This window comes from Dama dama, chromosome 15 (genome assembly GCF_033118175.1).
Source record: "Dama dama isolate Ldn47 chromosome 15, ASM3311817v1, whole genome shotgun sequence".
Taxonomy (NCBI): Eukaryota; Metazoa; Chordata; class Mammalia; order Artiodactyla; family Cervidae; genus Dama; species Dama dama.
Window position 1 is genome coordinate 60,382,491 of NC_083695.1, and position 26,905 is coordinate 60,409,395.

The 26,905-nt window shown below is 37.9% G+C and overlaps 1 protein-coding gene across 6 annotated transcripts in view; it reads right to left on the reverse strand.

The window, feature by feature from the left end:
- The window catches only part of CPEB3 (cytoplasmic polyadenylation element binding protein 3), a 193,087-nt gene that overhangs the window by 102,529 nt on the left and 63,653 nt on the right, over positions 1-26,905 (reverse strand). For 5 of the 6 annotated variants that reach the window (XM_061162183.1, XM_061162178.1, XM_061162182.1 and 2 more), the window contains exons 3-4: positions 8,514-8,673; positions 1,443-1,499 (exon numbers count right to left, since the gene is read on the reverse strand). In XM_061162183.1, coding sequence (XP_061018166.1) covers positions 1,443-1,499; positions 8,514-8,673 — 217 coding nt within the window. The remainder of the gene's footprint in view (positions 1-1,442; positions 1,500-8,513; positions 8,674-26,905) is intronic. The other variant, XM_061162184.1, reaches the window with a different exon arrangement.

Here is a 26,905-nt window from a genome sequence, read left to right on the forward strand (position 1 = left end):
GCTACATGTCAGAACCAAGGCAGGCTACATGTCAGAACCAAGAGAAATATGGAATATATATTTTAGAGATAACCTAAATATGCTGTAGGGAACACCAATGGCATTTCACCATCCTTACTCAAGCAAGAAGGAAAGAGGTAATGTTGTAGACAACAGTAGATTGACCCAGTATATCTTCCATGTGTACTAAGAGTCAGCTTGTATGTCAGGGAGGAAGAGAAGGGACAACCTGATATCACTCATTTGATGGAAAAGAAAACTTATATCCTGAGGGATTCAATGACTTGTATTGTCCTTTAGACAAGGGTCAGTTTCCATTTAGGAACTGTTCTTCTGAAAAGCTATTAGGTCCATAGACACTAGGAAGGAGAGTTGACGCCAGCCAAGCATTTCTTGCAGTTTTAATACGACTTTCTGGCTAATGAGGCTTTGATGTTTCAGAGCTCAATCCAACAACTATATTGACAAATCTATCACTAAGCAGCAAAGCTACTGACACATTCCTACGCAAATTCCACTAACGGGGGACTCCTGATGTCCAGTTTGAATTCAGCACCTGTTGGCTATCTACCACAATGAGAAGATTCTGAGTTACAATAAGTTGATCTATGTATTCATATTCTCTAGCCCAGTCCCTCTCTCCTTTCATCTCCCGCCTTCGTCCTGCCCTCCTTCCTTCCCCCAGTGCAACAGTATGCAGTGAGGTCAGCAAAGTTCTCTGTAAAGGGCCAGACAATAAACAGTTCAGGGTTTTTTTGGTTCTGCCATTGTAGAACAATAGTCAGTGAAGGTCACTCAGTCATGTCTGACTCTTTGCGACCCCATGGACTGTAGTCCGCCAGGCTCCTTTGTCCATGGGGATTCTCTAGGCAAGGATACTGGAGTGGGTTGCCATGCCCTTCTCCAGGGGATCTTCCCAACCCAGGGATAGAACCCAGGTCTCCTGTGTTGCAGGCGGATTCTTTACCATCTGAGCCACCAGGGAAGCCCTGAACAATAGTAGCCATAGACAATCCATAAATGAATGGGTGTGGCTGTTTCAACAAAACCATTTACAAAAACAGGCAGGGGGCCAGATATGGCTCCCAGGATGGTAATTTTTCAGTCCCTTGTATACAGTAGCAGTTCTCAAACTTTAGCCTGCATCAGAACCACCTACAGAACTTAGTAATACACAGATTTCTGGGCCTCATCCTTAAAGTTTCTGATTTTGAAGATCTGTAGTGGGGACTGAGATTTTGCATATTTACTAAGTTGCCAAATGATACTGACGCTGATGGTCCATGGATCACACTTTGAGAACACACTCTGAAAGCCACTGGTATAAAATAATGGTCTTCACTGCAGTCAGTGGCAGGCTGAAATGTAATGAACAACTGAGAAAGTGGAAATTACATGCTGTCGATTGCTAATTTTACAGAATATTTCATATGGAGACTTACTGTTAAGTGCCATAATATTATCTGTTCCCGGATGATGGAAATTTATTCCCATGCGTCCTAAAACATAAAACAATTCTGTTTTAAGCACAAAGAAAAGAATGCTTAAATATAATCACAAATATATTGCACAATATGAACATTACAAAAAACTAAAACAGATTAAGCTAAAAACAATGCTATCAAAGCCCACAGCAGTTACAACAGTTTTAAATCAAGTCATAAAACATACACATGAAAAATCTTAAAACAAAGCCAAAGTCTCAATAACAACAAATAAAATAAACCAAAACAAAAAAGAAGCTTCCATTGTAATAGGAAATTTTAATGCATCTCCCGCATTCCAATTTAAACATGCCAACTCCCTGGATTACACATTTTATTTAAACAATTTATACTGCCCTTCAAATTCAAGCAGCAAAATAATGAATTCAAAGTAGTATATAAACTTGAAGCTTAGAGAGAATCCAAAGACAAACATTTCAAAGCAGCTCAAAATGCAACATAATGATCAAAATGGCGAGCAGAAGAAAGATGTAAATTTACATAACAGATATAGTGGGGAACAGTTACTGGCCAAAAATTTAGGGTTCCTGTGCTGCCCCTATCACTAACTAGTTAGATGACCTTTGACATAATACTTATGTCCAGACCTTTGTTCTTACAGTAACAGGGGGCTAGATGCTTGTTTTTGTATGCTGTATGCCGTCAAGCAAAGAATCATTTATATATTTTTAAAGAGTTGTAAAAACAAATACAAAAGTTAAAAAACAAAGAATAATGTGCAACAGAAACCATATGGCCCACAGGCTTAAAATATTTACTCTCTGGCCTACAAGATGCCAAGTCTGAATCAAATGTTTCAACTAATAGCCTCAGGGGTTTAAGAGTGGAAGATGTATTAATTATTTGGGAAAAAGGAGGTGGATACGATTTACTTATCATATTTTGAGGTATTCAAACTTAACAAACAACCAGTCACTGAAAAATCTGCCCTAAAAAATACAATCACTGCCAATCAGAATTTAAGAAAAGGGCGCATTGAGAGGGTCTCTCAATCTCTGACCGAGGAATATTCAGATACTGGTGTTGTTCCCATAAAGCAAGGATGTTCTCTAAATGTTTTCATAACTATAAAGGGCTATCAAGAAAACCAAGCAAGCCCAGATTTAGCTCATTCAACTTCTATTTCCTGTGCTACAATCATTTATGGTAAAGAATTGTGTAGTTTATTACTACTACATCAAATAATAGTTTTTATGTTTCTGGGACTCCTTATGTTCCCTAACATCAAGGGGCACCCCTCTCTGTAGTCCTCCAGAAGTTGGATCCTTTTTATACTCTTTCCATCAGGTCTTTAAACTTTTCAGCCTGGAAAGATGAAGCTGAAAGGAAAATCTGTAGTTTGATTCTAATTATCATCCTCTACACTGATTACTTCCAATTCAATCCTTCTAAAGATGCAGCAAAACAAGAGCCTTAGGCAATGTTTTGTAAATGAAAGTATCACTACTTGCTGAGAAGAAGAAAATTTTTGCCCTTTCTGGTATCCTTCCTACTACTGTTGGCCAATTCGAGGTCACTTTAATGATCTCTAGATCAAGATCATCCACTAGAGATTTTATGAGAAACTCGAGTTCAGTGTCAAATCCATCATGATCAATTACTTAAATGTAATCTAATTTTTCCCAACAATATGCAAATCCTTTTTAGTAAACCACTAATGGCTTCTTTAAGCTACTTTCTCTACTCTTCAAAAATTAATGTCTAGATTATAAAATACATTTTCACTGGAGAAAATGAGACAATACAGAAAAGTGAAAAAAACAAGACCATCAACTAAAGACGAGCTCTATTAGCATTTTGATTTATAGTCTGCCAGTTTAGGAGTATATATGTGTAAAGGTTTCTTATCTAAAATGAGGTTTATTTTATAATATTTTTTAAATTTAATATATTGCATGCCTTAAGTTTTATGGTTATTTTGGATTTTGAAGGAGAGAGAAAATATCAAAAGCAAAAGAAAAACTGACTCCAAACTCAGATGAGGCCATTTCTTTTTTCTTCCTTTTGTCCAACAAATACTGCTGTTTAATCAGCTGTGAAAATAGAATCAAGTGTGTGACATCTGGTGATTTTTGTTAATACAGTCTGGTGCTGCCAGCGTGACATTTTGTCACCTGTCCATGGTCTGCTATTTTTAAATTGTTCTTGTCAGCTAGCTATCTTTTAAGTATAGTGTAAAATATAAGGTTTCGAAAACTGGAAGGCATACTTGGTTTTACTGAGTTAAATGATGCTGTGGAAATCTGAGACTGTGTCCCACTTTCCCCACTGCATAAGGCCTGATAAATGGGGGTGGGAGAGGAAGGGGGCAAGGTTGGAGAATAGGGTTACATACAGTTAGACACTAAAAATCACAGTCTCATAAGCTCAATTCATATTCATGTTTAAGACGCTAGTTATAAAAAACTGTCTCTACTGCTATTTAAAGTTTCAGAGTCAAACTAAACCTATACTTATATAAGTCCAAAGTAAAAACTGGAATTTTTGTTAATTCGTAATTGATTATGAAAGTCACCTCTTCACTTCTGCAATACCATTAGGAGATAGGGAACAACTGCTGTATCTTTCTCTAATCATTCCCATATGTTCTAAAAAGTCAAGTCCTTTCGAGACCTTTATATAACAGAATGTGAGTGCTGTGTTCTAGAAAACATAAGACAATGCACATTCTACTGGATTCTATTTCCTACCAATTTTCCCAATAAAGTTTTAGAGACAATGTCTCAAAAAAACTATCTATAAGATAAAATAATACATTAGGTAGGAATACAATAAAATGGTGCTTCAAATCTCTTTTAAGGGAAAATTATAAAAGTATGGTACTATACCATTTAAAATATGTTTCAAAGAACCACAAAGCAAAAGAAATGAGGTTCAACCTGAGGTCAAATCCTAGTTTCTTTGCATATCAGCAGTGAATAATTTTCGGTATGTTATCAATTTCTTTGTGCCTACATTGCCTCATTTCAGGCTGTACTCTAGCACAATTAAAGCCAGAAATTTCCAGAGGTATATCCAGGATTAAGTACCCTTAATATTTTTCTTACTCTCAGGTGATTATAGTGATATACTAAAAGGGTCACTGGACAAATTAATGGGAGTTACCTACTTAAAAAAAAAAAAATCACTCAACTTCTATGTATTGTCTTCCCTTTTGTGTAGAACAAAAACAATCACTTCTTGCTAACATAGAACCTGTGCCCTAACAGTTTCTGCAATCAGCTAACTTTTATACAAGACGGACTGATATGGGCCAAAGGGAGGTAGTACAAAAACAGAACTGGAACAGTAATTCAAGTAAATAAAGAGACCGTATACTTTTCTGAATCAACTAAACGTAATGAAGGAGCACTTTTTCTAAAACAAGGTGACCTCAACATTTCAGAAATGGAGCCAATTTTCTGTAAGGCTGTGTAATGCTAAATGTTTCATCAGGCACTACCCCCAAATAGCCAGCCAAGCTTACTCCTCTATCATAACATGAAGGCTAAATGGGATGCGAGGTAAAGCTTCATCATTGGTAGCAACTCAGGAGGGTATAGGGATGAACCTTTCCCTTACCTCTAATCCTAACTCTCTTGATGCCAGAAATCCCCCTAATTCTCATAGTCAGGAGAAGAGTTAGCATTCCCTATGTCCACTAGAAAAGAGGACAGAGGACAACTCTTCCTACTAAGGCCTCACTTATCCTTCCCCCCCACCCCCGATTCAAGAGAAAAGTTGAATAAAAGGATTTCTTACTGAAAACATTCATACAATGAAATATCACTGTGAACTTATTTTCCTCATGTTCACTTTATGTACATCATGAAGTACTTTCATTTTGCAGGAATGTAATATCCTACCTAATTATTTTTTTTACACTGTTCAGATAAAAAATTTTGGAAAGCCAATAAAACTTAGGAGGATTGTTTTTCTTTCTCCCTTAGGTAGTTTTTTATAATGACAGAATGCTTATCCTTCAGTAATCACTACTTGTATCTATGGCAAAGTCACAATTTTGACAGCTTGCATTTAAAAGCCTTCAACATTTAGCTGTAGCCTAGCTGGAAGGAGTAAATACTGTGGGGACAAAAAGACTTACTTTATTACCTAAGTCAGGCAGAGGCACACCACTACCACTGCTGCGGTCTTTATCTCACCTTCACTTTATGAACTAGGTGCTTTATTTTAATGATGAAAACACTTTATTTTAATGATGAAGAGGCTAACTATCTATGTAGATCAATAGCCAGCTAAAGGCAGAACCAGAATTCAAACCCAGGTTTGAATGACTGCAAAGTCAGAAAGGCTGAGTTGAAATTTCATACCCTATAGAGAGAATATAAAATGTCTGGAAAAATTTTAATAAAAATAATAATCTTTGTTATCTCTAGGTAGTAAGTTTCAGGTGTTTTTTCACTTTTCTTTTGTCTTTTTACATACCATTTGAATTTCTTACAATGAGAATGTATTTTTTTCCTAAAGAAAACAGAGATCCAGAGCAAAATACCAAAACAAATAAGCACACAAAAAAACCAACTGACTTTCTAACTTGAATTTAGAGAGCCTCAAAATAGTCTTCAAGTAAAAGAGGATATTAATGGCAGGAGGAAGAAAAGGATAGATAAGGAGCAGTGTTTTTGGACAGACTCATACAGAAGCCACATGATAGGTACCCTAGCCTATCACCTTTCTCTTAAAGCTTGATTCACCTAGATATTTCCATCTTTTGACCCAGAGACCCTCTCTATGAATATATCTTTAAAAAAAGCTACGTGTAAGAACTCGTTCATGGCAGCATTACCTATAATGGAGAAAAAGCTAGAAGCAACCTAAGAGTCCAAAGTTAAGGTCTATCAATAAATTATAAAGGCCAGATAAAAATAGGTTTATTATGCAGGGGGAAAAAAGATACACCATCACAATGTTTCTTTTATTTTTTAAATTATCTTTTCGTTATTATAATGTGCTCCATTTTTAAAGTAAAAAATTACTGAAAATCTTTCCCTTAAAATGCTGGCATCATGATTATGTTTTTAGAAGTAATAAGGATCAAACACATGGTGCTATAACCATATGTAAAAGTCTCCCAGTTGGAAAACAGAAGCAGGAAGTTCAAACACCCTAACTAGGGGACAATAACATGGTGATGTAACTGACCATGCGAAGTAGTTCATTCATAGGAAATCACTGTGAGTGGTATGAATTGTGAAGTTGTAACCATATTGAGACTGTAAAAATGCACATATTAAATGCCTTCCAGCTTCTTAGGTCACACTATATCTTAAAGTACAATCAAAAACCTTTTACAGATGAAACCTCACATTTGCAAGTGTACTGGAGAAATTTATGCAGAGGTACCTGGACAGATAAGAAAAAAGGGCCCCAGGGTTGGGGCCGGGGGGAAGGAGGTTTAAGAGAGAGGGGATATATATATATATATATGTATAGTTATGACTGATTCACAATGATGTATGGCAGAAACCAACACAACATTGTAAAGCAATTACTCTCCAATTAAAAATTTAAAAAGGGTGGGGGGGGCACCAAAAGTGGAATAAGGTATTTACCCTGGTCCACAATACGGTACCCTCCACGCACTTTAGCAGTGCTACTCTCAACAGAGCATGACAGCTCCTGCTTAATCAATATTCACAAAAACTCTAGAAAATTATTTTATAGACCATAATCTAATATCTTTTCATAATCTTTTATTGCTAGAAGAATACAGACCAAGACAAGACAGACATGCATAAAGAACAAGGGCTGACTTCTTTAGAATAATAGGATGGGCTCACAGCTGTTCCTGGTAGAGAAGGACGACAAATGTAGCCTTAGAAGATACTAAAAACACAAAACAGTCTGTGAATATTATGTGGTTTTTTTTAACACCATTCTCACTTCTAAGTGAAATTACCATGTACCTAATCTTTACCGAAGAAAGATGTGGTAACAGTGACTAAATATAACAATGACAAAAAGAGAGGCAGTTTTTTTTCCTACTTCTGAAGGCCTTAAAATATAGCTTTTCTCAAAATCTTTTATTTTCTTCACAGCCTGTTAACTACTTTCTTTTCACTAGAAATTGAGGAAAGCAGCAGAAAATCATGAGTGTGACAAGAAAATGATGAAATAGATATTTGGTGTGGCGTGAGGAAATGACTGTCACGTTCCCAGACAGTCATATTCTATATAAGAGCCTGCAGAGAACCAGAGGGGATCACATTCCTCACAACTCTAGAGGACATAAGGGTTCACATAAGATGAGTGTCCCTGTGGCTAACTCTTCCAGTTTTCAGATAGTTAGGCTCTCAACCCAAGTACAATGGCTATTTCCACAGAAAAATTTCATTTTAGTATTTTAAAATATCATAATGCCCCCAAGAACTCCTATAATCCATAACAAGAACTATCTGTAATCAAGAATGTAATATCACCCCCTCTCCTGAATTGACATGGGCTCTAAAAATAGGAAATCCTAATATTGCTGACCTTGGGACTTTATGCCTTATATTTTATCCAAAACATTTTCCCTGTGTTCAGCCTTAAAGAATGCAAAGTGTCACTACCTGCTCTTAAAGACTGTGTAGTGATACTTCCTGCCCTAGGAAAGTAATTGTATTTTAATAAAACCCTTTTCTACAAAGTTTTCTGACTTAGCCTTTGGAGATTAAATCTCATACTTCCTTGCAGTAGACTTGGATTTAAATGAATTAATCCAGGTTCGGCCAAGGATTTCAAATACACAAAGCCCAGAAAACTTGGCTTCTGGTCTCATGCTATAAACCACGACCTCAGCTACCCAACACATGCTTCTGCCAGACATTATGATTAAAGCAGTCAACCGTGATTATGGTAGGTAGCTGAACCCAGGTTTAAAAAAAATCAACTTTAAATACATTCCACAATGCTTTACAGAAGCAAACAAAAAGAAACAAACAAAAAAGAAAAACAAAACACAATGAATGAAAAGCTGATTTTTGTTTAAAACACCAAGCAAGGAATGGACATATGAATATTCCTAACCTGCAAAATGATTCCTCCACATTATATCAGCGAAACTCATTGGTGGGCCACTGGGAGGGTAGTGTTTACCTTTCAGAGGCTCATGATCAGTCCTTATCATATCCATTAAGGAGTTCTCCAACGAGTGCAAGTTAAAAGTGTCATAGGGCCGACTCCGGTCCTAAAAATAAAAACAAAATAATACATAAAATTACTTCATAAAGTTAATAACCATATCATTTGCTTCTTGCCATGGATTAATGACATGAATCAAAACTCCAGGTAGTTTTAATAATACACAGTCATTCTTTTCATTAAGAATAATGACTTGACAACATGAAGTTTAATATGTTTTCATAATTAATTAAATTGTACCTTTTTCCCTAATAATTCTTTAATGTATATGCCCCACTACTTCAGACCAATTTTCTCTCAAATGAACTGAAAAAGTAAATTCAAGGAAGAGTCAAGTGAATTGACTTTGCCTTCTACCCTTCACACTTGGCCTCTACTATCAAATAAATATTCTATTCAAATGAAAAGAAATTTTTTTCCCTAGAGAAAGACACTAAGAGCTCAGTCTACCAACAGAAACATTTCCCTGAAAAATCAAAAGGAGGCTATAGTTTCAGTGTAATTAATTGAATTGGGCATCTTTAATAATTATTACTAAGTTCCATACATTGGGGCTTCCCTGGTGGCTCAGAGGTTAAAGCGTCTGCCTGGAATGCGGGAGACCCGGGTTCAACCCCTGAGTTGGGAAGATCCCCTGGAAAAGGAAATGACAACCCACTTCAGTACTCTTGCCTGGAGAATCCCATGGAGGGAGGAGCCTGGTAGGCTACAGTCCATGGGGTGGCAAAGAGTCAGACACAACTGAGTGACTTCACTTTCTTTCCATACATTAGATATACTTTATAAAAATTAAAATGTGTCCAAAGTACTAAAACTACCTTTTGAAAAACTGCATGAAAAAACCTTTAACCCAAGGTTGTGTGTTTTCATGATGTTAGATTCAACAACATTTTGAAAACAGAGAGCTAACACAAACTAAGTGAAGGAAAAAACTGTTCTACTGTGTTTCATTTAAGCCCATGGGAGACCATCACCTACAAATTATTTTTAGTAGTATGAGCCTAAAAGGAAGTGTGGTTCATGGCCTAACTTAATACTATAGAACAGATTTAGTTTGCTTTTGTTAAAGAAAAGCAATATAGTCATAAACCTCAACAACCACACCAAATCAAACTACAGCAATGAGAGATTATTTTCAGGGTCCTGAAGAGTTTATCCAGCTTTGCAAATGATCACTTATCCTCCCCTTTGAGCAACAGAATAACAAAATGACTGCCTAGATGAGCAAAAAGGGATACACTAGGTAAAAACCTCAGCTAGAGTCATCATTTTCCAGCTTAAGTCTTAAAATCTTGGGGAGCTGTTTCCTTCTGGTTTCTAGAAAGTGTGGTCATATACCTATCCATGGAGGTGGAAAGGAAGGTGGCATTTCCTCAGCACTGAGCATAAAGTGGGAACCCAGAGGGTAACTGAATGAATGAATGCAATAAGTTTGGCTGAAGGACCCAAGAAGAGCCCTAAACTGAGAACCAGAAGCAAAAGTGCTTCAACAACTACAATCAACGAACGGCTTCTGGACATCATTATCTAACCTCTCCAGTCTGTGCCTGAAATTTCTTCCTTTATACAAATGAGGGGATTGAACTAGATTATTTATAATATCCCTTCCAATCCAATACTTGTTTTTAACTCACACATGAAGAAGGGTACAGATGTCTTTAAATTCACACATGAGGTAGAGGGCACAGATATTTTCAGATGCTACAGAGAGAAATTTCTTTCTCACAAACCTTTAATGACAAGCTGAGGGCCAGACCCTGGTGATTCAGAGATGAATGTTATAACCTAGTCCCTGTTTGCAAGTAACTAGTAGAGGGAGACATAACCAGTTAAAATAAGAGTATGACAGGTGTTTTAACAAAGGAATGTAAACAGTAAAATGAAAACTAAGTCACATCTATGTCTTAAAGAACATACAGGGGCTTCCCTAGCAGTCCAGTGGTTAAGACTCTATGCTTACAATGCAGGAGAGATGGGTTCAATCCCTGGCCGGGAAACTAAGATCCCCCATGCCATGCAGTGCAGTCAAGAAAAAAAAAAAAAAGACAGACATATATTTGTGTGTGTATAATTCTTTTTCAAATCACATTCTATAAAATCGTGTCTTAAATCTGGACCTGTTATTTAACCAGCAATTAGGCTTGTCTTCATTTATTCTTGAAGTCTTCAGTATTCTCATTGGCAAAATGGGATCTTATCTGGGAAGATTAGGGTGAAAGAAGTTAAGTATTCATTTTACTCACATCGTATCTGTCAAAGAGCTAGCACTCATCATTTCTTTGCTTTTTAATAATTTTATTTACTTATTCACTTTTGGCTGTGCTAGGTCTTTGCTGCTGCATGGGCTCTTCTCTAGCTGCACAGTTGCAGAGAGTGGGGGCTACTTTCTAGTTGCGGTGCATGGGCTTATTGTAGTGGCTTCCCTTGAGAAGGACAGACTCTAGGGCACTCGGGCTTCAATAGCTGTGGCATGTGAGCTCAGTAGTTGCAGCTCCCAGGCTCCAGAGTACAGGCTCAACAGTTGCGGTGTATGGGCTTGGTTTCTCCACTGAGAGGTAGATCTTAGTGGAGATCTTCCCAAATCAGGGATCAAACCACTGTCTTCTGCATTGACAAGCTGATTCTTTACCAATGAGCCACCAGGGAAGTCCAACATTTCTTTCTTTACTGCTGCGCTCCCACCCTTCTCTGCCTACACTCCATTTTTTTCCTTTTTAACACTCAGCAGTTACTTGTGCACTAATGGATAAGAAAGAGGCATGAAATACTTTCTTTGGTTCTCCACTTTGGTCCCTATATAATTTAAGAAGGTCCCTTCTTTTGCCTTTAGAATCTTGCTGCTGATTGCTTGTTTTGCTTTGGGTTCAAGTTATCAGTGGAAACTCCATTTATGGAGTAAAGCTTAATTTTCAGAAATGCAAGCTTATCTGTACCCAAAATAATAAGTATCATATTCTTTGCCCAAAGCAAGAAGTAAAAAGTATGCTGAGGAGTAGTCAATAGGACAGACTATTTCTGGCACTGACAATCCCAGATTGTGTCTAAGAGCCTTCTATCATATGTATCCACATTTCTAACTAGAACCCTGCAGATGTGGGACTACTTCCAAAAAGGCTGATGAGGTGAAGGAACTATTTTTAAAAAATGGCTGTTTGAAGGCATTTTAGAATCTTTCCAGCCAGGACAGTGTATTTTTTCTTTTCTTCATTTAATTCTTCATATGACCCTTCAAGGTAGATAACATATTCATTTTACACAAGGAAGGTAAGGTTCAGAGAAGATTCAAACCTGGATCTGACCTCCAAACCAATACTTAAGAAGTATAAAAACAGGTCCAAAGAAGTTGATCTAAGCTATATGGGATGGTAAACAAAAGTTCTACAGAAGCATAGCATTGCATTCAATTACCAATGAAATGACCTTCCTGGCAAGGCGGCAGTGAGTTTCTGTCAGAGGACTATCAGATATTAGATGACTGCCTGTCAGGAAAACTGCAGCAGACACTTGGAGAAGGATTCACGTATCTAAAATTGTTCCCAACCTGTCATATGGTTAAAATCACATGTAGAATGGTTAAAATGCAGGTTCCTGGGCTCTGGCTAAAAGCAACTTAATTATAATTTAAAAAGAAATGAATAAGACTTTGCTGGCGGGTACAGTGGATAAGAATCTGCCTGCCAATGCAGGGGACATGGGCTTGATCCCTGGTCCGGGAATATTTCACATGCCACGGAGCAACTAAGCCCAAGCGCCACAACTACTGACCTTGCGCTCCAGAGACTGTGAGCCATAACTACTGAGTTCAGTGTACAACTACTGAAGCCTGTGTGCCTAGAACCTGAGCTCCACAAGAGAAGCCATCGCAATGAGAAGCCCAGGCACCACAACAAAGAACAGCCCCTGCTCGCCACAACCAGAGAAAGCCCGTGCACAGCAGTGAAGACACAGAGCAATCAAAAATAAACATTTTTTTTTAAAAAGAAATTAATGTCCTGGTGATTCTTATGACTGGCTAGATTTGAGAGCCACCAGACTGGATGACTCTTCAAGTTAAGCCTTTATACCCGTGAATCTGATCACTAAAATGGGACAGTTAAGTGAGGGGAGAGACTAGACAGCAGCAAAAATAAACCAGCTGGGTCACTTTGACAAGGGTCAGCTTTGTAGTCTCCTAATTGATTGTGGGTGAGAGAAGCAGTTGGTGGCCTAGTTTTTAAAAGAACAGACTTTGAAATCAGACATCTGATTTTCAAATTCTGGCTCTGCCACTTGCTGGCATGTCATTCTGAACAAGTCTAAGCCTTGATCATCTACATTTACAAAATGGCAGTGAAAAGAAATCTCTTTTCATGGCTGTTTTCAGTACTAGACGGCAAAGTACAATGAGGTATCTGTACCTTGTTGTACTAATGCTGAAATCTGTACTAATATTGGAATATTAGTGCTCAACAGATGAAACAAGTGAAATGCACAGTGGAATCTGCATCAGCTTCTTACTTGAACAAATGTCAATAAGTGCTGAGAGACTTACTTTCTTAGTAAAATTAATTCTGTCTATGCCTCATCAATTTATATTTATATACGATTCACCCTTCTTAGTTTTATAAGTAGTAAACGTTGTTGAATTAACTGATTAACCAGGAACAAAAAAGATAGAAAAACTAAAAAATGTGAATTGAAATTCATCAGAAATTATGCACACAGAAAATCAGACCACAATTTGTCATCTAACAACACAGGTGACAAATGGCAAATAATCACATAAAGTCTTTTTTCCCATTAGTTCTGTTTCCAGGTATAGGGAGTAACAAATTGGGAAAACACCTTTTAAAGCTTGTTTTTAACAAGCAAACATATCAGGATGTATTAGTACATATATAAATAATGTTTCCCATTACTGACTCTTTTGTCCAGAGATAAGGAAGGACAGGTGTTATCAGATGTACACAGAGGCAGCCCACCCTCACTATACAGCTCATTAGGCCTGCTTTCCCTCTTCCCCTAGCTTGACTTAATGTTAATACACTTACCAAGTACTTAATATATGCCTGACACTGTTCTAAAAATGCTAAATGTCTTCCCTCACAACTCTGTGAGGTAGGTAGCTTTTACCCCATTTTATAAATTAAGCAATTAAATCTTGGAGACAGAAGGAGCTGGCTCAAGGTAACTAGGCAGAACCAGGACTCCCTGTACTGCTTCCCTGACTTCCTCCTACTCCTTCCACCTTAAATCTTTTCCACAAACACCCACCTCAACCTAATCCTGACACACAGAGAGGACTCTTTGATCCCACTCTCCCACACAGGCAACCTAACCCTCACTTGCCCTTGGTCAATGACCCTGGTTCTACTGACAACTAGTTAAATTCAAGAGGAAGTTTGATCTACCCTCCAGGACAGCCTCAGGTAAGCCTCTACCAGCCCTATTTCATTTACTTGCCTTTTTCTTGGGAGAGAAATCCAGGACCCTTTCCAAACCTTTCTGGCTTATCCCCAGACATTTCCTCTCCTAGAGTCAAAGCTGCAAGGGGCCAAGAGAGCATTTAGAAAAAAAAAAAAAAGCAGCTCTGGAACCACATGATAAAATTAATCATGGTTATATAACTATTCAAAGTCACAACGCTGGTCAAAAATCAGGATGTGAACCCAGATATGTGACTTTCAAGTTCACACCAGTAATGCTCCAATGCTCTATACTGATCAGTTGCCATGAGTCCCGTGAACAACGGGAGCTTAGCTGGGAGCAATGGGGCAGAGACAAGATCAAAAATCAAAAAGAGGACAGGTGTCTGAAAGGGCTAGCAAAGGATAAATGGGGTTGTGAAATGATATCAAAGAAAGAGGAGGAATTTCTGAAGGAGGTGTTTCTATTTATCACAGGGCTCCAACATACGTAGGATAAAATATTTCAAGGTTAAGGGCATTCAACCCATGAGCAACAACCCACAAAACTAGCCATTTCTGAATTTCTGCCATACTGCTTTTATTATCTAATCAGTTTACATTATTTGAAACTATCTCAATTCCCTGTCCTATACGATAAACATTGTTCAAGGGAAATGAATACACTTTACCTATTTTTAAATGGATATTTAATTACATAATTAAAAATACGAATATATTCTTAAACACACACACACAATATATTACAGAAAAAGCAAAAACTGCCAATCCTCCTGCCTTTTTTGCACTCTCTAAGACCACTACATACTTCTGGCAAATATTCTTTCAGATTTTTTAAAATATACACACATACATACATAGAAAACATATATTATTTTGCTATTTTTTGCTAAATGTGAAAATATGCATGCTGTCTTGCTATTTGCTTTCTTTGATCAATATTGTGCTTCTGAGATGTTGTTTAGTTGCTCAGTCATATCGGACTCTTTGTGACCCCACGGACTGCAACATGCCAGGCTTCCTTGTGCATCACCAACTCCCAGAGCTTGCTCAAACTCATGTCCATTGAGTCGGTGATGCCATCCAAAAATCTCATCCTCTGTCATCCCCTTCTCCTCCTGCCTTCAATCTTTCCCAGCATCAGGGTCTTTTCCAAGGAGTCAGTTCTTCATATCAGGTGGCCAAAGTATTGGAGCTTCAGCATCAGTCCTTCCAATGAATATTCAGGACTGATTTCCTTTAGGATTGACTGGTTTGATCTCCCTGCAGTCAAATGGACTTTCAAGAGTCTTCTCTAGCACCACAGTTCAAAAGCATCAATTCTTTTGCTCTCAACCTTCTTTATGGTCCAACTCTTGCATCCATACATGACTACTGGAAAAACCACAGCCTTGACTAGATGGATCTTGGCTACTTTGGCACAATGGTTTCCTGACCCCTGGTTTCTATGAAGGACACCACTACTAATAAAACATAAGGATCTAAGGAATCTGACAGCCCTGAGTAAAACTCCAAGAGGCAATACATGCTAAAGATCAGCATGTAGTAATCTCAAGCATAGAATATGCTTAAGAGTACCAGAAAGAACAAACAGAACATTTCATAACAAATATTAGGTGGGATAGGAAACAATTAGATGAGTAGTAATATAAAATTTCTATTTATCACAAAGTAGAAGTCTAGGAATTTATAGTTCTAAACCAATACTGCTGTTATTTGCCAGAACATATCAAAAGCAGGAGGTCCCTATATCAAACTGAACTTTACTATAGTACCAAGCTGCTTGATAAACATTTGCCCAAAGATTACAACCTTTCTCACATAAAGGAAAATCAATGTCACTAAGCTATGGGGAAGAGAAAAAAAAATAACTTTTCAAATGTAGATTTTCATCTCATCTTCAACAGGTATCAAGTCCTTCGGTCAATTTTAACCATCCCAAATGAGATTATCATATTTGTAGCCCTCTGGAAAATGTGATTGTAGACTCTCCCCCAGTCACTCAATAGCAAGCAGATGCACCTTTTATCCAACCTGAAGTCCTTACAAAGTTGAGATCTCTCTCACTTTCCTATCTTCAGAAAAAAACAACTGACCCCAGCACCTGCTATGAATTTTAAAATTCTTTAACATTATTGTCAAATCAATTCTCCATGCAAGAAATTCTCAAGAACCTGCAACACAGCCGTACATAAAGAAATCAAAGTTTTCTCATCCTTTTCTTTGTAAGGATGACTAATTCCAACCACTCAAACTTTTCATCAGATCATATTTTTTCCTTGCTGTACAACAGCAAAAGGATAGTTTGACCTGCTCTGAGAGATGCTCAAAAACGAGATGAGTGTGACAACTTGCGGGACAACCCAGGAGTTTCACCTCATCTCGTCCTGTTCCCTGCCACCCCAATCTTCCTGCACAGCTCTCCTCACTGGTTTGCCACAAGATGCAGTAAGAGGCCCAGTTTATCAGACACAGGGAAACATGGCTCTTAGAATGTTATTCACCATAAATGACATTCGCTTTGAGGCCAGATCTAGCTGGGTAAATACTCACGGGGTCAACTGGACAAAAAGTACAAATGCTTGTTGCTACCACTTCTGACTGTGGTAAACAGCTCAGAGCTAAGTACATAAGCACTTTTAAAAAGAGTGATTATACAGTTTAGCAATATGCTAGGTAAAAGGCAGAAAGTCAGACCTAGGAAGGACACAGAAAGGGAAAGGGGTAACTAGAGAGGTTAGAAGAGCAGGGTCCAAGGAACTCTGAAAATTAAAGTTCCCCTTTTCCTAGTTATTGTGCATATGTGTTGTCCCAAATGTTAGGCGGTGTCCCATATGTGCTGGTGTTGTCCCAAAACTGTTAGGCGGCAGAATATCATCCCAAGTAGCTGATTATTAGACATGACAACGTAAGGGAAGCTTGACCTTCACAACCAAAACCTATCTTAGAATATTATGCAAAGGTACATATATTCTCTATATTGTTTTCTTGTTACTGACCATAAATGTCAGAATCCACCCACAAAACTGACCATTTCCAGGTATTGTTGGATTCTACTGGTGTTCCCGACCCCAACATCCTAAAACTTCAGATAATCAACACTAATGCCTGTTATCCTCAATAAACTATAACTTCCATGGGAGCAGAGATATACCTTATTTCTCCATATTTTCACCACCCACTAGAGGCCCTGGCATATAACAGGCATTCACTAAATGACTGCTTTACATTTAAATCGTCCTCCTAATGGCTTCATACTGCAAGATTTTCATTTAAAACTAACAAAGAACCACATACCTACTAGAGAGGCTAAAACCCAAACAAATAAACAAAACATCCTGACAATTGCAAATGCTGACTAGGACATGGAACAACTCTCATAAATTGCTGGTGGGAATGCAAAATGGTACTGCCACTTTGGAAAAACAATTTGGAAACAAAAACACATGTCCATACAAAAATCTGTACATAAATACTCACAAAACTTTATAAAACAACTTAACTTACAATTTCCCAAAACTGGAAACTATGCAAATACCCACCAAGTGGAATATTATTCAGCAACAAAAAATGAAATACTGATGTTCTCTAACATTGGCAAACCTTAAAAATACTATGATGAGTGAAAGAAGCCAGTCACTAAGAATCACGTATAATTCCAATTATCGAAGATGTCCAAAACAGGCAAATTATCCAGAGACAGAAAAGTAGACTGGTTATAGCCTAGGGCTAGGAGAGTCAGGAGGGAAATGGGGAGTGACTGCTCTTGGGTACAGGTTTCTTTTGGCCATGACGAAAATGTTCTAAAATTAGATAGTAATGACTGACACACAATTTAGTAAATATACTCAAAGGATGAATGAATTTCTTGGTTTATGAATTATATCTCAATAAAACTATTATTTAAAAAAAGAAAAAAGCTTTCCTAAGATTTGAATAGGAATTATGATACTGTCTGAAAATCATCTAGTTTAGTCACAGCACATAAGTCCTAACAACTTCTTGAGCTATGACTGAAGAAGGCAAAGTATGTTCCATTCAGGAGCCACTGAAGGATCCAGGTAATGAAATCTAAATCACACAGTAGTGAAATTCAAAAGGCAACGCTGCTGCTGCTGCTGCTAAGTCGCTTCAGTCGTATCCGACTCTGTGTGACGCCATAGACAGCAGTCCACCAGGCTCCCCCGTCCCTGGGATTCTCCAGGCAAGAACACTGGAGTGGGTTGCCATTTCCTTCTCCAATGCATGAAAGTGAAAAGTGAAAGTGAAGTCGCTCAGTTGTGTCCAACTCTTAGCGACCCCATGGACTGCAGCCTACCAGGCTCCTCTGTCCGTGGGATTTTCCAGGCAGTACTGGAGTGGAAAAGTACTGGAGTGGGTTGCCATTGCCTTCTCCGAAAGGCAACCCTCCTGCCAGTCATATAACTAATGCCATCCGTTGTCACAGTATGTATCATTTCTATTTCATTTTTTGGCTGTACTTCGTGGCATGTGAGATCTTAGTTCCCCGACGAGGGATCAAATCAAACCCATGCCCACTGCAGTGGAAGCATGGAGTTTTAACCACTGGACTGCCAGGTAAGTCCCTTCATTTCTGTTTATAACGATGTCTTTAATGTTCCTCTGGAAACCCTCAAGCAGTTGCTAACCATATTACCCACAAACAGCACCTTTTCATGTCTCCTATTGTTTCTGACCAGTTTTTTTCTTTTTTAATCCCAGAGATTTCAGTCTTATACTGATAGTACCGTGACTTTCAGAGACCCAGCTTATCCCATTTACAACCTTTTAAGAATGATGTGCTCCACTGTTTATAATAGCCAGGACATGGAAGCAACCTAGATGCCCATCAGCAGATGAATGGATAAGGAAGCTGTGGTACATATACACCATGGAATATTACTCAGCCATTAAAAAGAATTCATTTGAACCAGTCCTAATGAGATGGATGAAGCTGGAGCCCCTTATACAGAGTGAAGTAAGCCAGAAAGATAAAGAACATTACAGCATACTAACACATATATATGGAATTTAGAAAGATGGTAACGATAACCCTATATGCAAAACAGAAAAAGAGACACAGAAATACAGAACAGACTTTTGAACTCTCTGGGAGAAGGCGAGGGTGGGATGTTTCGAGAGGAATCGGGTGGAGAGGGAGGTGGGAGCGGGGATTGGGATGGGGAAGACGTGTAAATCCATGGCTGATTCATATCAATGTATGACAAAACCCACTGAAATGTTGTGAAGTAATTAGCCTCCAACTAATAAAAAAATTAAAAAAAAAAAAAAAGAATGATGTGCTCCAGTAGCTACCCAAAAGCACTACTAAGCCATAAAATATATCTAAATTCATAAACACCAAAACATGCTCTGCTGCTGTTCAACTGTTTGGCTCCAACGGTTAGGTGAGGTGACAGCAGAATTTGCACATTCACCAGAATCTGACAGGGGCCGTGACGCGAATGCTTCTGCTCTGGCCCCTTGTTATCCTTTGATCCCTGTATTTAAAAACTGGTCAGCAAAATACAGCTGCTTTAATGCAAATAATCTTATGGCAAAGAAAACAAAAAAGCAACAACTCTGCCAGTTTGGGCTAGCACCTGTTTAGGGTTCTTCTCCCCTTCAGAAACCAACAGATGATGCCGTGCCCAGCGTCCACATAGATTAAGAGCTATGGACTCTAGCTTTTTGCTGTCACTCACCGGTCACCACTGGAGATGTCACCAATGTGCTGTGTGTTTATTTTTAAGCGGGGAACCTGGTGAGTACCAAGACAATTCACCCCATGTTGATGGACTGGAACCAAAGGAAGAGAAGTGCATTATGTTTTCTGTTTCCAAATCCCTCTCTTTTAATGGAAGGAGGGAAAAACAACCCCCACCAAACCCTGCTTCTCCAGTTTACTGTACAATCTCATCCAAGTCCAGATGAGTCTGATAAAAACAGACTAAGTAACAACAAATATAATAGGATAAGTATAGTTAAAAGCTCTGTCTTAACCATTTTTAAAGCTGTATTCTTTTTTAATTTGAACAGGCTTGCTGCTGCTGCTGCTAAGTCACTTCAGTTGTGTCCGACTCTGTGCGACCCCATCGACGGCAGCCCACCAGACTCCCCCGTCCCTGGGATTCTCCAGGCAAGAACACTGCAGTGGGTTGCCATTTCCTTCTCCAATTGAACAGGCTTACTCCCCCTTTATGACCACTGGCTCTGACATAAAACAATGCTGATTTACAAAAATAGCTTCCAATTTATCTCTAGAGAGAGGGAAATGGGTGGGTATACTGGTTTTCATTACAAGTCTTGTAGAATTTATTAGGTCACAGCTACCATATAATGGATAATTAATATGTGCCAGACCCTGTACTCAGTACTTTACTTCGGTTATTTTATTTAATCTTTACAATTTTCCTATGAGGTAGATATTATAATCTCTATTTTACAGACGAGGAAACTAAATCTTAAATTCAGTTCTCAATACAAATCAGGTGTCCTTGGAGAAGGCGTACCACACACACAAAATTATTTGTTATGTAAGAATTCCAGGAAGGAAAGAACATCTATAAATCCTCAGCCTAATCTTCCATTTAAATGTTATCACATTTAACGTGAACTGGTTAAAGTATCTAAAATGCAAAGCATCTACATTTATTAAAATATTTGGTATTTGGAAGGTTAAAAAAAAATTTTAGTTCAAAATGAAACCCGTAAAACAAAACAAAACAAAATGAAACCCATATCATTCTTGTAATGCTACTTACTCTAAGGTACTTTAGAGATTATACAGTAAAATGCAATAATTTAGATTAAAGGAAGTTCAGTCAGAATTTCCAAAATATCTACATCACAGAATATTTTTTAGAAGAACAGCTTTATCACTTTCAAATGTTAGTGCTAACAAGATTTTGCCAAGTGTGCTGAGGGCTGTTTTTCTACATTTATTCCACATACATTTATTAAAAACTTTAATATGTCAAGCATTAAAGATTAAGAAGTTAAGTGAGGCACAGCCTGTCCACAAGAAGCCAGCTGTCTCGCTTACAGGTAATTACTATATAATGAGGTAAGCACAATGACAGAGCTCTGTGCTTGGAATTATCGGAGCACAAACGACAGAGACATCAAAAATGTTTCCAGACAAAGAAGGCCAGAGGCACAGAGGCTTGCACAGACACCTGGGTCCAACTCCCTCAAGAAATCTGGAAGGACCCAAAGAGATTCCTCAAAGCAAATATATGGTATAGGCTATAAACAGATAAGACTCATTTGTAAATACTATTAACAATAAGGATATAGCTTAGGAAACCATTTCTCCAGGACAGTATCAGGTTAATTTGTATGTGAATGTGCCCAACTTCAGAATAATATTCTACCACAAAACAGTCCAAGTTTATTTTAAAGACTATGTTTTTGTAGACTTAAATCTTTCCCCTGGTATTCAACTTTGGGGATCTGGAAGAAAGTATTACCTTTATCTGTTAAGTCAGATATGCAAATATTTATTCACAAGCATCCTAAAGCAACAAGTAATCTGATTTCCTCCTGTTACCTTTTATTTACAGAGTACTTTACATCTCTGAAAGCATTTTCCCACACCTCAGCTCATCTGAACCTCATTAGGGTGTTCTTTTGAGACTTACTTAGCATGCCCAATTCCATTTCAACGTATCCCAGAACGTTGTCGTCTTATTAAACCAGCAACAGGGCTAACAAAAACTCCTGGAATTAAATACTAGCAGAACTGATCAACACTGGCTATGTGCCCAGTACTGTTTTAAGCACTTTACATGTTTCCCCTCATTTTTTTCTCATAAGAGAAAGAGTCTATGGAGATAAATGCTATTATCTTGTTTTACTAGAAACTGAGGCAAAAAGACATCAAACAGAAAGTGTCTCAGATAGGAGTCAAACCCAGGCAATTCTAAGCTTTAAAACCATGTGCTCTTCTGTGTCTAAGTGGGTAATCACTCCTAGTTAATATTTTTCATTTCTGTTATTATCTAGCCATTATTTTTCTATCATTCCTGGTGTGGAGGGGTATATGTATGAAAAAGAGCTGTACCTTTTTATATTATTGTTTCTTATTTATTAAGCTGAATCCTACAGGAACAAGAGAAAGCAAAAATATGAATAATTCTAAAGTGGTTTTTTTTCTGCCTATAATTTTAAATCTTTCCCACATCTATTAGATGACTGAAAAAACCCTAATGTTTTACTTCAACTTGTGTTTCAAACACTACTTTGAGGGAAGTGTTTACTTTTAAGTGAAACTTTTTCACTTAACTTGCTTTTTAAACGTAATTAAAGTAGGACCTTGTTTTAAGGTGAAGACATTTGGAGAGTCTTAAATTGACTCAATTCACGAAAATTAATTTTATTTCCAAATCTTGTGGGAATTTGACAGCCTAACAACTGAGATACCAAAGTAAAAAAATTTACATGTAGACATAAATAAATATACAACCACAAATACATGTTTGTGTATATATACATAGATATTCTTTCCATGAACTCTACTATCACTAGAATATAATATAGCTTCTGGAGACAAGAAAGAACAAGCAAGTGGACTGGCTGTTCTGATTATCCTCATTCAACGAGACTATGAGGTGTGTATAGTATTCCAAAAGGAAAGACTCAAAAGACGGATTTCAAGGCACAAGTTGAGAAAGGAAAAAAGAAAGAAAAGCCAAGAAGAACTAAAAAGGAAAAAGCAGAAAGAACTCACTATTCGTACAACCATATACAAAAGATAATCAGTCTTGGGAATTCCCTGGGGGTTCAGTGGTTAGGACTCAGCACTTTCACTACCATGGCCTAGGTTCAATCCCTGGTCAAGACACTAAGATCTCACAAGCCTGAGGCAGGGCCAAAAAGAAAGAAAACCAGTCTTTTCATTGGGATGACTAATGGCAGCCAGAATGATAAAACTCTGCTGCTCTGTAGATAGGCAAAAGTAAAAATTTGTAAATCACAGCACATTGAAAAGCACTCACATTTCAATAGAAATGGCAAGCTACTTAACCTTCCTGTGAATCACTTTCCTCATATGAAAAATGAGGATAACAATAACACCTACCTTACGTGGATGCTATGAGGATATCGGCAAAGCACTTAGTAGACTGTGCAACTGAATGTAGCACCAGGCAAATGTGAAATAAACAAATGAATACTATTTGTCTCTATCATCACCTAGGGAAGTGAGGGTGTCATATAGCACGGTGTGGCGTTTCAGAATGAACCTTAATTCCTTTTTCATGAAGTAATGATGAACTCACGTAAAAGTAAGGCATGATTTACAGGCTGCAAACTATGGAACTGTGAAAGAGGCAAGTGGCAAATAAATTGCATTCAGGTGGAAACTGAATACATATACATACATCTCTCTCTATTTGCATGTGCGTGTGCTGTCACTTCAGCAGTGTCCGACTCTTTGCGACCCTACAGACTGTAGCCCCCCAGGCTCCCCTGTCCTTGGGATCCTCCAGGTAAGAATACTGGAGTGAGTTGCTATGTCCTCTTCCAGGGAATCTTCCCTGACCCAGGGATTGAATCCGAGTCTCCTATGTCTCCTGCATTAGCAGGTGGGTTCTTTACCGCTAATGTCATCTGGGAAGCCCCCTCTCTATATATATATGGCACATGAAAAACCTACAGTAATTATTTTGAAATAATAGAAGACAGGGAAACTGTTGGAGATCAAAAGAAAGGAGGGAAAATATTATGTATACACACACCCACATACAGTCCTCCCCTCACACACACATACTCTTTGACTAATACCTAAACTACTGAACAATCTGTAGTCACTTGGAAAAATCGTTGATATGAATAAAACCTCAAGATATACAGTGCTTCCAAAACTACTTTTCATTTGAATAATTTTATAATTTTGTTGACAAATCATCTATCGTATATTAAAACTATTTCATTCAAAATGTAAACATAAAAGCTCAAAGATAATATCTACGAATATTTTTAGTGATAACAAGAATGCATGTAAAATGTTTTTGTCAACTGTAAAGAAAGCACCACATAAAATTAATAGAAACAGTGTCAGTACAATATATGCATTTAGTAATTTCTGGGAAATATTTGTTGTTCAAAATACTCACTAGCTTTAGAAAATCTGATGAAACATTCTACCTGATGGAAACAAAGACTTAGCCTAGTAGACAGTCTGTCAAGCATATTAAAAACCTCTTATATTTTCTTTGTAGATTATATATTGTATCTCTCTATTTGTTGTTTTAATGATGGCATGCTAATGGAAACCACAGATTTATGCATCAAAGTAAGAAATAAAATAGAACTCACAAGTTATAAAACTATATAAAATTTTTACTTTATCTACTTAAAAAAATTCTAATATGTAGTGGAACTAAATGCAATTTTGTTCTGTATTTTCCAAGTCTCCTGTAAATGTGTTGTCATATTTTCATAATTAAAAAAAAAAAGAAAAGAGAGAAAGAAAATAAAAACAATCACGTGCCCTGGGTGGGGGCGGGGGGGGGGAAACTATACTATGATTTGTAGTACAGACATATTGTACCAGATCATGACATAAAACACAAACTAAGACAAAATTGCTCTAAACATCAGTTCACTCAGACCCATTTGTTCTAAGACTATATATTTACAATGTCCAATATGGTAGCCTCAACCCACATGAGTCTATAGAGCACTGAAATGTTGCTAGAACAAATTGAGATGTGTTGTAGGTGTAAAAGCACATCCTATATTTTGCAACATAGTATGAAAAGAACAATGTAAAATACATTGTTAGTAATTCTTATACTGGTTACATGTTGAAATGATATTTTGGATATAGCAGGTTAAAAACAATATATTACTAAAATTAATGTCACTTGTTTCTTTTTACTTTTTAAATATGCCACTAGAAAACTGAAAATTATTCTATGTGCCTTGCAGTCCATTTCTTTGGGCAGTGCAGCTACAGACAGATTTAATGACAACTCAGCTTGAATTCCTATATTCCAAAGTTAAAATCACTGACTATTCCAGAAACTAGACTAGTTTACAAATTTAACCAATCCCTGCCCAAACTATGCTAATTTCTGACCTAAAACCACCCTATGACTAACCTCAGTCAGTCAGTTCAGTCGCTCACTCAGTCATGTCCAACTCTTTGTGACCCCATGGACTACAGCACACCAGGCTTCCCTTCCATCATCAACTCCTGGAGCACACTCAAACTCATGTCCACAGAGTCCGTGGTGCCATCCAGCCATCTCATCCTCTGTCGTCCCCTTCTCCTCTCACCTTCAATCTTTCCCAGCATCAGGGTCTTTTCAAATGAGTCAGTTCTTTTGATCAGGTGACCAAAGTGTTGGAGTTTCAACTTCAACATCAGTCCTTCCAATGAATATTCATGACTGATTTCCTTTAGGATGGACTGGTTGGATTTCCTTGCAGTCCAGGGGACTCTCAAGAGTCTTCTCCAACACCACAGTTCAAAAGCATCAATTCTTCGGCACTCAGTTTTCTTTATAGTCCAACTTTCATATCCATACATGACTACTGGAAAAACCACAGCTTTGACTAGACAGACCTATGTTGGCAAAGTAATGTCTCTGTTTTTTAATATGCTGTCTAGGTTGGTTATTAGCTTTTCTTCCAAGGAGCAAGTGACTGCATGGCTGCAGTCACCACCTGCAGTGATTTTGACGAGATCGGGCGCGTTCAGGGTGGTATGGCCGTAGACACCTGCAGTGATTTTGGAGCCCGCAAAAATAAAGCCTCTCACCATTTCCATTGTTTCCCCATCTATTTACCATGAAGTGATGGGACCAGATGCCATGATCTTAAGTTTTCTGAATGCTGTTTTAAGACAACTTTTTCACTCTTCTCTTCCACTTTCATCAAGAAGCTCTCTAGTTGTTCTTCGCTTTCTGCCATAAGGGTGGTGTCATCCTCATAACTGAGGTTATTGAACTAACTTCAGCCTCCAAAACTTACTTATGTACACTAATTCCCCCACTTTTAAGACACTCATGAGACTGTCAAGATGGTGCTGGCTCAGCAAGTTTAGAAAATCTGGCTTTGTATGATCAGCTGGTTTCCCTGGTGGTCTCTGTATGTGGCGTTAACAAAGTCAATGAATTAAGAGGTATAAAATGCAATAAGTCATACTGAGGAGGTGTAACAGGAACAGTCAGTAAAAAGTACTCATATATAGGTTGTTCTGTCTAGTGATTTAAATTATCTAAATTGAAATCCACACTTGTAGCAATCTACCTTCTTCTGGAAAAGTGAAGGAGCAGATCACATGGGCACTAAAGTTCCTGCTACAGAGTAGGAGTATGTAACATTAAATTAGACAACAGGTATACTGTATCAGTTTCACTAAGGTTTCTGAGTTTTATAAAAAGGCTGGAAACATCATCTAAGTTTCCAGACTGTAGAATCCTTATTATTTTCTTGTTTTGTACCCAACTCCTGACAATTTAGAGTAGAAATGAGTGGAATTTTAAGGAAGAAACAAATGTGGCCATCTCTACTACTTTTCTTTCAGTCTTGGTAGTTTAGTCACTACATCATGTCTGACTCTTTTGCAACCCCACTGGACTGTCGCCTGCCAGTCCCCTCTGGCCATGCGATTTCCCATGCAAGAGTACTGGAGTGGACTGCCATTTCCTTCTAGAGAGGATCTTCCTGACCCAAGGATCTCCTGCACTGCAGGTGGATACTTCATCGACTGAACCACCAGGAAAGCCCTCTCAGTCTTAGAACTCAGTAAAACACCAATTTAAAGTCCAAAGGCCAGAGTAAACCCCCTAGTCTAGAGCTGATTATAAGGTTGCAAGTTAGTTGACGTCCACCAAGTTTGCCCAGTACAGAGTGAATTAC